General features: G+C 50.6%; 1 protein-coding gene across 1 annotated transcript; it reads left to right on the top strand.

The window, feature by feature from the left end:
• The first annotated feature begins 648 nt into the window (after positions 1–648).
• On the top strand, positions 649–11,915 carry LAMP5 (lysosomal associated membrane protein family member 5). Its single transcript, XM_039568881.1, has 7 exons — positions 649–667; positions 1,430–1,528; positions 1,808–1,980; positions 2,147–2,278; positions 2,358–2,463; positions 3,894–4,082; positions 10,211–11,915. The coding sequence occupies exons 2-7, from the start codon at positions 1,489–1,491 to the stop codon at positions 10,387–10,389; spliced, it is 819 nt and encodes a 272-aa protein (XP_039424815.1). The 5' UTR covers positions 649–667; positions 1,430–1,488; the 3' UTR covers positions 10,390–11,915.
• The last annotated feature ends 421 nt before the right edge of the window (positions 11,916–12,336 follow it).

A 12,336-nucleotide genomic window follows, 5' to 3' on the forward strand; every position in this document is an offset into this window, starting at 1 on the left:
GGTAGTGAATCCACGTAATGCCATCACGGATCGCTGCTGTCCCTTTGGCTTTTTACCAAAAAAACATCCTCAGTGTAGGGCTCCTCATCCCCGCTGCTCCTGGGACTGGTGTCGCTGTAAATCACAAATATTTGGATGTGCTCCTGGTCCCGGGGCGAGAGTGGCAGCGCGTTAAAGCTCCAAGAAAAGGTCCCGATGAGAGGTGGGAAGAAATATTTCAACGTCGCACCAGGCGGAGTGAGGGAGCAGCGCAGGAGTCGGCCGCGCTCCCACCTCGCAGCCGGGCAGGGAGCGGCAGCGCAGCCGGCGCTCCGGGCTGGGAACGCCCGCTCCTCCCGCAGCCCCGCTGCCGCCAGCCTGCCGCCCCTGCCCCGGGCTGAGAGCGAGGGAGGCGCTGGGCTGACGGGGACTTGAGGGCCCCCGGGCAGGGCAGGGGGCGGGCAGCCCTCCCTGCCCAGGGAAGGGGTGCGCTCTGCTCTCACCCCGCCTCGCAGCCCACTCTCCGCTCAGCGCCGGGCCTCGCTCTCCCGCATCCTTGACCCGGCTAGGAACAAACCCCCGAGTGCCCTGGCTCAGCTGGCACCTGTCCCACCTGCGAGGGGCAGGGACAAACCCCCGAGTGCCCTGGCTCAGCTGGCACCTGTCCCACCTCCGAAGCGCACCCCAGGTATGACCTCCTGCCTGTCTCCCCTCAAAAACGCCCTGCACAGGCACGGCCGATGTTGTTTCTGTTTTAATGCACCCAGCTGGGCCTGTTGGGTTTTATGTTACGGTGCGTGTTGTGGTTTGTCACGACATCTTAGAGCTCAGGTGTGTCGATGGCCGTTCACAGAAGGAGGCGGGTTTGCTTCTGACCTTGCCACACAAAAATAGCTGCACATTTCTTCCTGAATTAACACGCGGAGCAGCTGTTCGCCTTCACCGAAATTAGTGACGCTCAGTGAGCAGCCGGCGCTGGAATAGATATCCCCTCCTCCACCCCCCGGCCTCTCCGGCAGCGATGGACGGCGCGACCCCGGGGCGAGGGGATCCCGGCCCCGCTCCCAGCGCCGACCCTGCCGGGGGAGCGGGAGCGCTCGGCGTGAGACCCGCTGGGCTCCAGCGCCACGACGGGCGGCCCGACGTCCCCGCAGGGGATCCCCGGCAGCCCCTCCGCGGGTGCGGCGGGGCGCCGGAGGGGGGGAATCCCTCCTTCCCGCCTCCCCGCCCGGCTACGCGTACGCCCGCCCCGTCCCTCGGCGTGGGCGCTCCATCAGCTCCGCCGGCATCTCCCCTCCTCCTCGCACACCCACACACTTTCCCCGTCCCTCCTCCCCGCCACTCCGCAGCAGTGTGCTTTTGCAGCCTGTGCGGCTCCTGAGAAACGAGGTGTGCGGCTTTTTTTTCATCCTTTTTATTTTAATTTTTTTTTTTTTTCTTTTCTCCGGAGCGGACCTTTCGGAGGAACAGCTGCAGCAGCCGCGGCCACGCCGGGACCGAGCAGGGAGGATGGCCGGGGGGCGCCTCCCAGGGCTGCTTTTCATCTTGCGTGAGTACCTGGGGTGGCGAGTCGCGACACGGAGCCGTGTCGCGACGAGGCAGCCGCTGGCGCTGACACAAACTCGGCGCTGTCACGGCACCGGTCCCGCATCACCGCCACTGGCTGCCTCATCTCCTTCACCTGCCTCTGTCGCGACAGGGAAGCCCCGTCGCGGTAGAGTCGCTTACTCCAGCGGGCTCGGGGGTGGCGGGGGGTGTTAGGGTGGGCGGCACAGGCTCGGGGCGCCGGGCCCGGGGCTGCCGGCTCTTAGTCCCGCTGTGCCCGCAGATGCCGCGGCTCGCCTGGCCGCCGAGCAAGAAGTTGAAAACCTCTCCGGGCTCTCCCCTAACCCCGAGAAGGACATCTTCGTGGTGCGGGAAAACCGGACGACGTGTCTCATGGCCGAATTCGCCGCCAAGTTTATCGTCCCCTATGACGTGTGGGCCAGCAATTATGTGGATGTGAGTGGGGGCCGAGGGCGGCCCGGGGGGCACACACACGCATCCGCAGATACTTTTGGAAAGTCCTTTATCCCCTCCGAGGATTTTCAGCCGGGGCAGTGGGGGGCCCGGGGACGCCCAGGGGGACCCGGGGGTCGCCTCACTGAGCTCCGCTCCTTGCTTGCAGCTGATCACGGAGCAAGCCGATATCCCGCTGTCGCGGGGTGCCGAGATGAAGGGCAAGTGCGGCATGAACGAGTCGGAGCTGGAGCTCTCGTGGCTGGACCAAGCGTACACCCTCAAACTATCCTTCCTGAAGGTATGGGCTCCCTGCACGCCGGGAGCTGGGGCGGGGACGCGGCGGCTTCGCGGGGTCCTGACTAGCTCTGCCTCGCCAGGAGGGGCACAACACGTCCCGGGGGCCGGAGGCGTCCTGGAGGCTCAGCCGGATCCAGTTCACCTACGACACCTCCGAGCGCACCTACTTCAAGGATGCTGTCAGTCGTAAGCGCCCGAAGTCGGGATTTATAAGGCAGATCCCGGAGGGCGAGCGAGCGTGATGCTGGGCTGGGAGGGGAGCACCCCCGGGCTACTTGCTAAATTCAGCTTAGGGGAAAAAGGAAACCACAAACACACCCGACAAAGCCCGGACCAGCTGCCGGCTTTAAACCGCGTATTATTTTTTTTTTTTTCTTCATTGTTTTTTCCTTGGTTTTAATCACCGCGGTTGCCGTGGGAGGGAGAGCCTAGCTCTGCCCGTTTGCTGCGCTGCCCGGGCTGTCGTGTGGGACCCAGGGCCTGAGGGGGTGGGGCAGGGAGAGACACCTGGGCTGGAAAAGCTTGTTTCCTTTCCTGTGGGAGATTGGTTTTAAGGTTAATCCTGATGGTGGTTGAATAGGTGGGAAAGCAGCAGTTTCCCAAGATAACTGAGATTGACATCAGTATCATACCCCTATACGCCTCCACAACCAGCAGCCTCCTCTTTTCTCTCTGGGTTTCCATTCTTTTGGCTTTCATTTTGTTTTTATTTCATTTCTGCTCAGAAATGTGTTGCCTTGAATTGAAAAATGAAATACTGTCGTTTGCAAATCATTCTCCCTCAGGATTTTCCAACTCTAGCGAATAGGGTGTTTAGGGTTGTTGCCATAAGACACACTGGTTTTGGGGCTGTTTTTTCCACTGGTGTTTCCACTGTTTGAGTCCCCAAAACACAGTGGTGGCTGTACCTCATCAGCCCCTGCCAATGCGAGGTACTGATTGCCTTTTTGTGCTGCTGGAGGGGAACAAAGGGCTGTAGAAGAGCGGGAGGTGGAAGATATTCCTCATTCCACCTGGCTCAGCCACATTTGGCCTTTGCTTGTAAAACAAGCTTGGTGTGATGGGAAAATATTTTCTCGTAATTTATACTTGGGTGAAATGGTCATGTTATATTTTCAGGAAAGGTTTTATGGCCTGTCTTGCTTTGTGGTGTGGTCCCCGATGGCACTGCTCCTTCCCACCTGGACTGAGAGCCCAAGTGCATCCGCAGAAATGGTTGTTTCCCAAATGTAGGGAGTATCAGCACAGTCCCAGGCTGAACCCTGAGTCTGTATGAATGGGAACCATTTCTCCGACATTGTGGACTCCAGGTGCTGTGACAGGAGCGGAGCTGGTGGCAGCAGAGCCAGCTCTGCCCTTTGTGCCGCAGGACCGTGTGCTGCAGCCGTGTGTTCCTGCTTGCAGGAGGCAATCCCGGTGTGGGACCTGCCCTGGCTGTGTGGGGTGTCACACCAAAAGCAGGGTCCCACCCCGGGAGGACACTCCAGAAGCAGCTGGGCTGCTGCCGCATTGCACCCCAGCCCGCGTCACCCACACCGTTCGGTTCATTGCCTCTGTTCATGGAGGCCCCTCAGTGCCTGGGGCCGGGGCCTGACCTGTCTGTGTCCCCTGGCCAGCCGGGAAGCACACGGCCAGCTCGCACCGGCTCTCAGCCCTGGTGACCCCCGCTGGGCGGTCCTACGAGTGCCAGGCGCAGCAGACCATCTCCCTCGTCTCCAGCGACCACCAGAAGTCTGTGCAGCTCCTGCTGTCGGAAGTGCGGCTCCAGCCCTTCGACATCCCTGCGGATTTTGTCTTCAGTGAAGGTAAGGAGCAGGAAAGGCATGTACTGCATTCCCGAGGTGCTGATGCTGCTGCAGCCTTTGGGGATGTTGCAATGTACTGAAGGAATTTGGGTCCCACCTTTTTCAGAGCAACCTTCCCCTCATTCCAGCCTGTTACCAGTGCTCCCTGCAGTCCCTCCAGCCCATTCCTTGCCTCTGTGGTCCCCAAAAAGGTTTTTCAAATTCAGCCCAGCTACCAAAACGCGGGCTATCTCATTGCATGTATGTTGGCTTCTGTAAGGACTTGTAGAGTCAGATTGCCAGCAAGCCCCAATGCAGCATCCCTGGGGAGTCCTGTAAGGCTGAGGTGTCTCCTCTGCAGCACAAAAATGCTTCAGCACAGCCCCAGGGTCTTCTTAGGGCTGCTGCACACTGAAAGAAGGCTTGGGGCTGCAGTGGTAAAAGACGCTGGGGGTGCATGTTCCTGGCTTCAGTTTGATTAACGCTCGTTGTGAGGGTGAAGGAAGCTTAACAGGGACTTCAGTGAGGCTACTTGAGCACCAAAAACATGGGATGCCATTCCTTTTCTGGAATTCTCCAACATCCGTGGTGGATAAAAGAAAACCTTAGGTGAAACATGCTGTTTGTGTCAAAGGGTTGCACTGGAGTCAGCAGCTATGCTGCTGTGGGACAGGATTCCTGCAGTTTTAGCTTCCTTCGTCCTGGGGAACCCACGGTGCTCCTTGTCCCTGGCTCCCCCTTGGCTTTCCCATCAGGTTGAATGAGGCAGTGTAAACATGCTCATCTGGATTAGGTGAGACCAGTCCCATCTCATAGTGCTGCCTTAGCACTACAATTAGTCAAGCCCTTTGTTGTAACCAGGTGCAAATAAAGTGTATAATAGCCAACTCTTTTAATAATGAGTTAGAAAATGGTGGTATTGAAGCTAGCATTAAAATTGTGAAGCTTTATTATTTTGCATGTGGGAAATATTTTGGAACACAATAAAAGCCAGCAGTGACTGCAGAGCTGAGTGGTTGCACTCACGACTCGCATCCTCTGACTGATGTAGTAAATTCATGCTGTTGCATGTGCTGGTTCTGGAAGAGCTCTGCGTGGTTGAATTACTCATGGCAAGGCCAGTGTAACACTGAGTAGGTTTTCTCTGTGGGCAGAGTTTTTTTGTATCAAAGTAGTACCACATTTTTTCGTAGATTTACAGGGAGAAAAAAGTAGATCCTAATAGTTTGGTTAATTTTTTTTGTTGGCGTATGTTTACCCTCTCCTTTCTCCTGTGGATCCAGGATTCCTGCACTCAGGGTTTGGGTGGGCAGAGCTTAGAGGCTGAGAACAGCATGTTTAAAATATGCAAGTCTGTGTCTCTGTGATACCAAATTTGTGAAGTCTGAGAGCTCCCAGTTAAAACAACCAAACTCAGAGCTCATTGTCAAAGGAATCTACCTGCTGTTTTCATGATATGCTCATTTCTGTCAGGCAGTAAATTTGTTTCTATTTTGTTTTCTTTTTGTTGCTGTAGTTGGGTGGTTTTTTTTCTCTAGGACACAAAGAGTTGATGTTGGTTTAGCAGTTTTTAAACACATGGAGGGAATTCCTCCTCCAGAGGACAGCATGGCTTCTCTCTTTGTTAAGCTCAATGGGGTTTTTTGTTGTTGTTGCTCTAAGTATTCAATTACACTCCTTTTTGTTGAATTCCACTGGAAGTTAAGCAGCAGAGAGCACCTGGAGAGGGTGGTCAGAAATCCTGGGAGGTGATTTATCAATGGAGCTCTATCCAGGGCTCTGCCGCTCTCCCAGCGGCATGTCCCCACCAGCCGAGCTCGTCCTTGGCACACACATGGCAAAACGGGATCCTTTGTGGGGTCTGAGAATCACTGCCAATCTTAAATTATAGTAATTAGCCTTCTCCTTTTTGGTTCATTAATTTCCTATTAGGTAAAATTCCTATTAATTATGAACAAGCTGCAGAACATTTTAAAATATTTTAGAGTAGAGAAAGAGACCTGCTAGAGCAGAAGAATCGCTGAGACGCAGGAGGATCGAGGCCCTTTTTCCACAAAGAAATGGGGAAAAGGTTTTTTCATTAGTCCTGACACTGTCCTGGCAGGGATAGGTTAAAAAGCTTGTAGGGAGCGATTGGATTGTTTTTGGGTTTTTTGAATGCTTAAACTCATGTGCTAGAGTATTTTATTTTTTTTTAAGACACTGCTTTCAACCTTCACAAATCCATATATATATATTTGCAATTTTATTTTTCAATACAGAAGCAACAGAAAATTTTTTCATTCAGAGATCACAAATTTTTTTAATAGGGAAATTGTGTGTATATTTTTCAGCTTAGAAGATGAGTAAAATGAGAGCTGGTTCAAGAGCGTGTGAGATGATTTAAACTGACAAAAGAACTCCAGAGAAACTGTCAGCTCTTTTGATTTTATAGGTAAATATCTGAATATAAAGCAATATGATGAAAAATACAAATACAAAGGGATACAGTTGAGAATTAGGGACTCTGGGGTGGCTCAGAGTGAATTGAGACCTCCCAGCTGAGGGCCACATTTTCTCAAGATTCCTTTGAACCAAACTATGTGGCCACTTTTAAAAAAGCACCTGATGTTTCTTTTCTTAATTTTTTTGGTAAGCTATTTACTTATAAACACCAATCTCAAAATCTCAAAAATCTTGTCATGTCAGACACAGCTGAGCTGTTTTTCCACCCCTTTGGACAATCGCTGTGCTGATGCTCAGGCTCGTGCTCTTGCCGGCGGGAGGACACTGCTTTTTGCTGGGTTTTTTGCCGTGTTTGCTCTGCAGAAGGATTCTGGAAGAGGAAAATGAGCTCTTAGGTGGTTTCACAGCCTGGTACTGGAATTGGACGAGCACTCACCATAGAAACCGTGGCAGTACACGAGTCTGGGAGGAGGCACAGCACAAAGGAACAGTAAGGAATGTACCTAAACACCTCCTGTGTATCTGTCGGCAGTTGGGGTTCCATGGGGCAGGGACTGGGGGTGACACCGCCCTGGCAAAGGGGTGACCCCGCCGTGTTTGGGATGCAGCAAAACTCCCGGCATCACCTGAACTTTCCCCTTTTTATCAGGGACCTTTTTGCTTCCCTGGACTAAGGGTAAATCCCAGCAATTTGGGAAATTCTGAGATGCCTGCGACCTGGAGTGAAATACTGGGGAAAATTTGAGAGAGAGGGCTGTTTTCCTGCAGGATCATTAATTTTGAAATCGTAGCAGTTCCCAATGCTTTCATTTGTCAAGCATCAGCCTGCCCGTACTTGATGGGGTTCAATGTCCAAATTAGTCTGCCATGGACATTATGCAAACCCTTCTCCCCTCCTGCTCCCCCTTTGCCTTTTCCTGTGCTGATGGACAGGAATGATACCAGCTGCCTGCCTGCCTCCCTGCAGTGTTGTGGACCTCGGTGCCTTTGCTTTGAATTCTTGGGGTGAAAAATGCTGTATAAATGTTAAAGTACATTGTTATCCATGTGAAAATATTTTTGTCATAAAACTATGTGGTTTAATATTAATGTTAATGTTAAAATAGAAAATTCATCCTCCTAGCAGTCAGCACCCAGAGAGCCTCACTTCTGCTGCAGATGTGTTTGTGCTGAGCCCTTCCCAGTGCTTTTGTGCTGGGTCCTCCCAACCCCATTCCCATTCCCCCTACATTCTCCAAAGAACCCAGGCTTTGGTGTCTCCTCCAAAAGGAGAAAATGGATGTTTCTAGCAAGGAGAAAGCGTGGGTAGGGCAGAGGCAGCTGCTCTGCCTGCGGAGGTGCAGCAGGTCCAGCTGGATTTGGGGTTGTGCTGCTGGAGACTGACAGATTTGTTTGGCTTTTTCTTTCCTGTTGGCTTTATTTATTTTTTAATTTTATTTTAATCCTCTTTTAAAAAGTGTCAGGAAAAAGAACTCTCTTCTTTGGCTGCTTGCAAGAATTGACACCTTTTTGAGTCATGACACAGACACTTAAACACAGCCGTGGCTTTCTGTGGACCCCGGAGCTCCGGCCACATCCTCTGGTGTGTTTTGTGCCCTGCAGCTGGTTTGCTTTGGCAAAAGCTGGTGCAATTCAAATGTTACAAGTGGGGCTTCAGAGCTGGGTCTGTTCTCTGCACTGGTGCTTTTAGCTTTGCCTTCTCCACTGGCTGCAGCCCCCCACGTCCAGCCCGTTCTCCTGCAAACGCTGGATCATTCCTGTTTAGGGAAAGGTGCACGGGCAAACCTGGTGTGTTTGAGCACAGGGGAATCCTCTCAGTTGGGTTTCTAGCAGTTTCTTTCCATCTTCTATAGGGTTTAAGCTAAGCCACTTCCAAAGCAAAAATCTGTGTCCGGCCACTGTGATCTGCTCATTGGCACCTCAGCACACTGTCTGTGGCCATGTGGGAGGGTGCACAGGAGCTCCTGGAGCATGGATCCTTCCCGTGGGAAGGGTGCTGCTTTGTACCAGTGGGGAGTGGGGTCAGAGCAGCCCTGGCCCCACAGCACTGCCCTGTGCGTGGCTTTTCCTGCAGTCAGCTCAGCCTGGGCTGTGTCCCTATGAGCTGCTCAGGCCTTCATATCCTTAACTGGGAACCATTCCACAGAGCACTAGAAACCCAATTTTGGGAGCTAAATAATAATCAGGATTTTTCCCCCCCATTCTCCTTACTACAAACAAACAAAACCCCTGCATTGCAGCAATTGCTGAATCGCCTGTACCACAGTCCTGGTGATTAATCACTCCTCTGGTGAAACAGTGAGCAACTGGAACTGAAAAGGACATTCTTTTGTGTTAGACTACATTTACTTTTGCTTTTTTTTGTTTCACCTCATTTACAGCTTGAAATGTTTCCTTATGGCATCGCTGTGAGCCTGGTGCTGGGAGGAGGCTGTACTCCAGGACGCAGTGAAGCTCCTGGAGGTGCTGGCACCACTGGAGAAGTGTCCCTGCTGTCACCTCCTGCCTGGGCCTGGGGGTCTCTGGGTTTTTCCTGCTCTTTGCCACATGCTGTTAGATTTGTGGAGCATTTGCTCTTCGTGATTATTGCAGATCTCTGCAATCAGCTGCCCAGGGAACCCATCTGGACAGTCTTTACCAAGGGGGGGAATTCATGGTGCTCTTTGTGTTCACTCACCTAATACACAGCCTTTCTATTTTCCATGGGTTTTTTTTCCTTAAACTTGTCATTGTTTTCAGCACATTTCTAGTGCAATGAAGAACATGAGCCAGAGAATTGTTCTTCCTGTATCATGTAACCTTTTATTTTTTCTCCAGAATAGGCATTTTTCTTCTTTTTAGCCTGGCAGCCCCATCTCAGCAGCATGGGCTCTGCCTGTCCATCAGCATGGAGAAGCAACAATCCTGTGGAGAAAAAAGTACATCATGATCCTGTCACTCAGGCCTGCAGTAGACTCTGGGAAGTGTAAGAGAGCTGAGCCAGGATTACCAGTGTAACACATTTCATGACCTTAGTGGTCTTTCCAAGCTCAATAGAAAAGTGTTTTCCCATTGTATCGCTATTTTCCAGCGGTTTATTAGGCTAAGGCAGACTCATCAGCCAGAGAGAAAAACACTGGCACAGCTCATGTTGCTTCTGCTCCTCCTTTGCTGTACTTGATGGACCATGTGGGCTGCTGGGGTGCTGTGTGACCCTGTGCTTTGCCAGGGCTGTGTTTGTGGGGAGCTCACAGAGAGGGGGGAGTGATGCTGTTGGACCTCTGCCAAATTGCAGATAGAGGGGAAATCTCTGAATGATGTGCTGGGTGACTCTGGTGCAGAATTAAAGACTTACTGATGCTGAGGCCTCTACAGGCTCTATAACTGAATCAACAAAGCAGCCCTTCAGTCAGTCAGGAAACCCAGGTTTTGGCCGCCCCATTCCCAACAAGGCCATTGATGTGTGGCAGAGAGGGCTGAGCTTATGGGCATGAAAGTGTTTTTCCAGTGCGTGGGCTGGTTTGATGGATGTTGCCTCTCCCTGCATCCCTGCGTTGTGACTGATTCCACTTGCTCCAAAGCAATTGATTTTCTCCCCAGGGCTCCGCTGGCGGCTGCTGCCGCTCCGTCCTGCGTGGAGCCGTGTCTGGGGAGCCACCACGGCAGCAGCTCAGGCTGGCAGCGTCTCAGTCACGTCCCTCTTTCCCCTCTTTCTTTCTCTGCAGAACACAAGTGCCCAGTGGACCAGAGGGAGCAGCTGGAAGAAACCCTGCCCTTGATCCTGGGACTGATCCTGGGGCTGGTTATCGTGGTCACTCTCGGCATTTACCACATCCACCACAAGCTGACAGCCAGCCAGGTGCAGATCCCTCGGGACAGATCTCAGTACAAACACATGGGATAGGGAGCAGGACCAAGCAACCCGAGTGTTTATCAGGTAGAAAAAGCACTTTTTTTCTGTGGGCGAGGAAAGGTTCTGGAGGGGCAAGAGATGGTATTCACAGCACCTAATCCTGAGTATTTCATGGAGACACTCAAGCTGAGGCTTGGCTTTAACAGACTCTGTAAGGAGACTCGGTGTCTGTAGGTGGTTTGAATACCTTCTTAAGCAGCTGGGCTGATCATCTGGAAACAGAAATGCTTCACATGTCAGAGTTTCACACTGGGAACAGAATTAGCTTTTTTATTTATTTTTTCCCTTTTTCCCGTCTCAAGAGATTCTTACCTCCCCCTGCATCACCTTTGGAGCATTCAGCCCTCCACGTTCCTGTCCATGCAGGAAGCAGGGCTGGGAGACAGAGCCATTGCACAGGGTTCATTCAGGCCCTCTAATGAAGGGACTCAAATCACATCCTTAAGTTTGCACTCATGTTAGGAAAACATGGAGGCAAATGCAGGTGTGCTTTGAAAAAAAAAAATAGAAATTCAAGGTCAGAAACTCCAATGGAGCAGATCACAGCTGTGGAGCTGACCCCACACACTTGAGACTGAGTGAAGAAAGTTTGTTTTTGCTTCTTGAGCCACATCTGAACTAAACTTAAAAAAGAAAAAAAAAAGAAAAAAAAAGTATTGATACACAAGTTATAAAGTGCCGTGCTACTGCAAGTCAACTGAGAAATGCTTCTGGCTGGGCATCCTGCACGTATTGTGATTGTGGTTGAGATGTTACATTGCTACCTGCAACTGATAATTTTCAAAACAAAACAAAAAAAAAAAAAGAGAAAAAGAAAACAGTAATGTTAAAGTTACTATGCAGATTATTCAGGTTTAATCTAATGTAACAGAAAAATACTAGGGAACCCTTGAAATCTATCCTTAAATGTAGGTGATTTTTAAAATTAATTAAAACATGTGTATATATATATAATACTTGATTTGCCTTCTTATTTTGAAATGATGTAATGCTTTGCACTCACTCCATGGTACCAAATGGAATTGGAGCACAAATACATCATCTGAGTGGATGTTACATGTAGGATTTATTCCAGCAGTGGTTTTGCTGCAAATGGCTTGGTGAAGACGTGGTGGTTCAGTATTCTGTGATTTGTTGGTTGTTTCTAATATTCTTCTATCTCTTGGTTGCTTTTCCCGTGTGTTGTGTGGGCAGTGATGTGTTTTATTCTGGTACCGTCCAGTTCCCACTGAATCCTTTGACTCCCCTTGGCTCTGGTGTTACCTCAGCAGGATTTAGTCCAGGCCTTGTCTTAATTTAGGGTATGGAAAATACTTCCTTGCTCTTAAACTGATTTAATTCAAACAGAGGCTTGACTGTTTTCTTTCAGCTTAAAACTCAAGCAAAGAAAAATAGTAATTTCAATGTTGGGAAAAGGCAAGAGAAGTAACTTACTTAAATGTTTTTTAATGCTGTAGTTTCCTCCAAACTGTATGGGTTTTTTTGATGAAGGTGGATGCAACACAAGCCTTCCTTCAGTCCTGTCTTATTTCTGGTCTCATTTCAATGTTATGCTCAGCTGTTTCCTCATTTGGATGCAAGAAGCAAAATTATGGCACTAATGATGATTGTGGCTTTGCCCTTTTCCTTTAAAACTCCAGAGAAAGGGTCTTAGGTGAGCTTTAGGCTGACCAAGTGCCACTGTGTACAATGAGCTGATAATTAACAAAGAAATAGAAAGGTTCTTTTAGAGGCAGTTAGAAAAAGCCAGAGGTATCAGGAGGGTGAATAAAAGGATTAAAGGTTCATCCTTAATAGAGAGGAGCTTTGTCCTGCCTCACCCGTGTCTGCCCAGGGGCCAGGAGGGCTCTCCCGGCCAGCTCCCATCAGCCTGGCACATCTGCTACTGTGACATCCCAAAGAATGATTAAATAAAGAAAGGAAGCCGACAGCTGAGCT

The sequence above is a fragment of the Corvus cornix genome, chromosome 3, assembly GCF_000738735.6.
Source record: "Corvus cornix cornix isolate S_Up_H32 chromosome 3, ASM73873v5, whole genome shotgun sequence".
In the NCBI taxonomy this organism is placed as follows: Eukaryota; Metazoa; Chordata; class Aves; order Passeriformes; family Corvidae; genus Corvus; species Corvus cornix.

What these genes read in the sequence shown, in the direction of transcription:
- LAMP5 (XM_039568881.1), top strand. Translation starts at nt 1,489, where the DNA reads ATGGCCGGGGGGCGCCTCCCAGGGCTGCTTTTCATCTTGC. An exon ending in AGGGCTGCTTTTCATCTTGC is followed by an intron (nt 1,529 to 1,807) that starts GTGAGTACCTGG and finishes CTGTGCCCGCAG; the next exon opens with ATGCCGCGGCTCGCCTGGCC. An exon ending in GGATTTTGTCTTCAGTGAAG is followed by an intron (nt 4,083 to 10,210) that starts GTAAGGAGCAGG and finishes CTTTCTCTGCAG; the next exon opens with AACACAAGTGCCCAGTGGAC.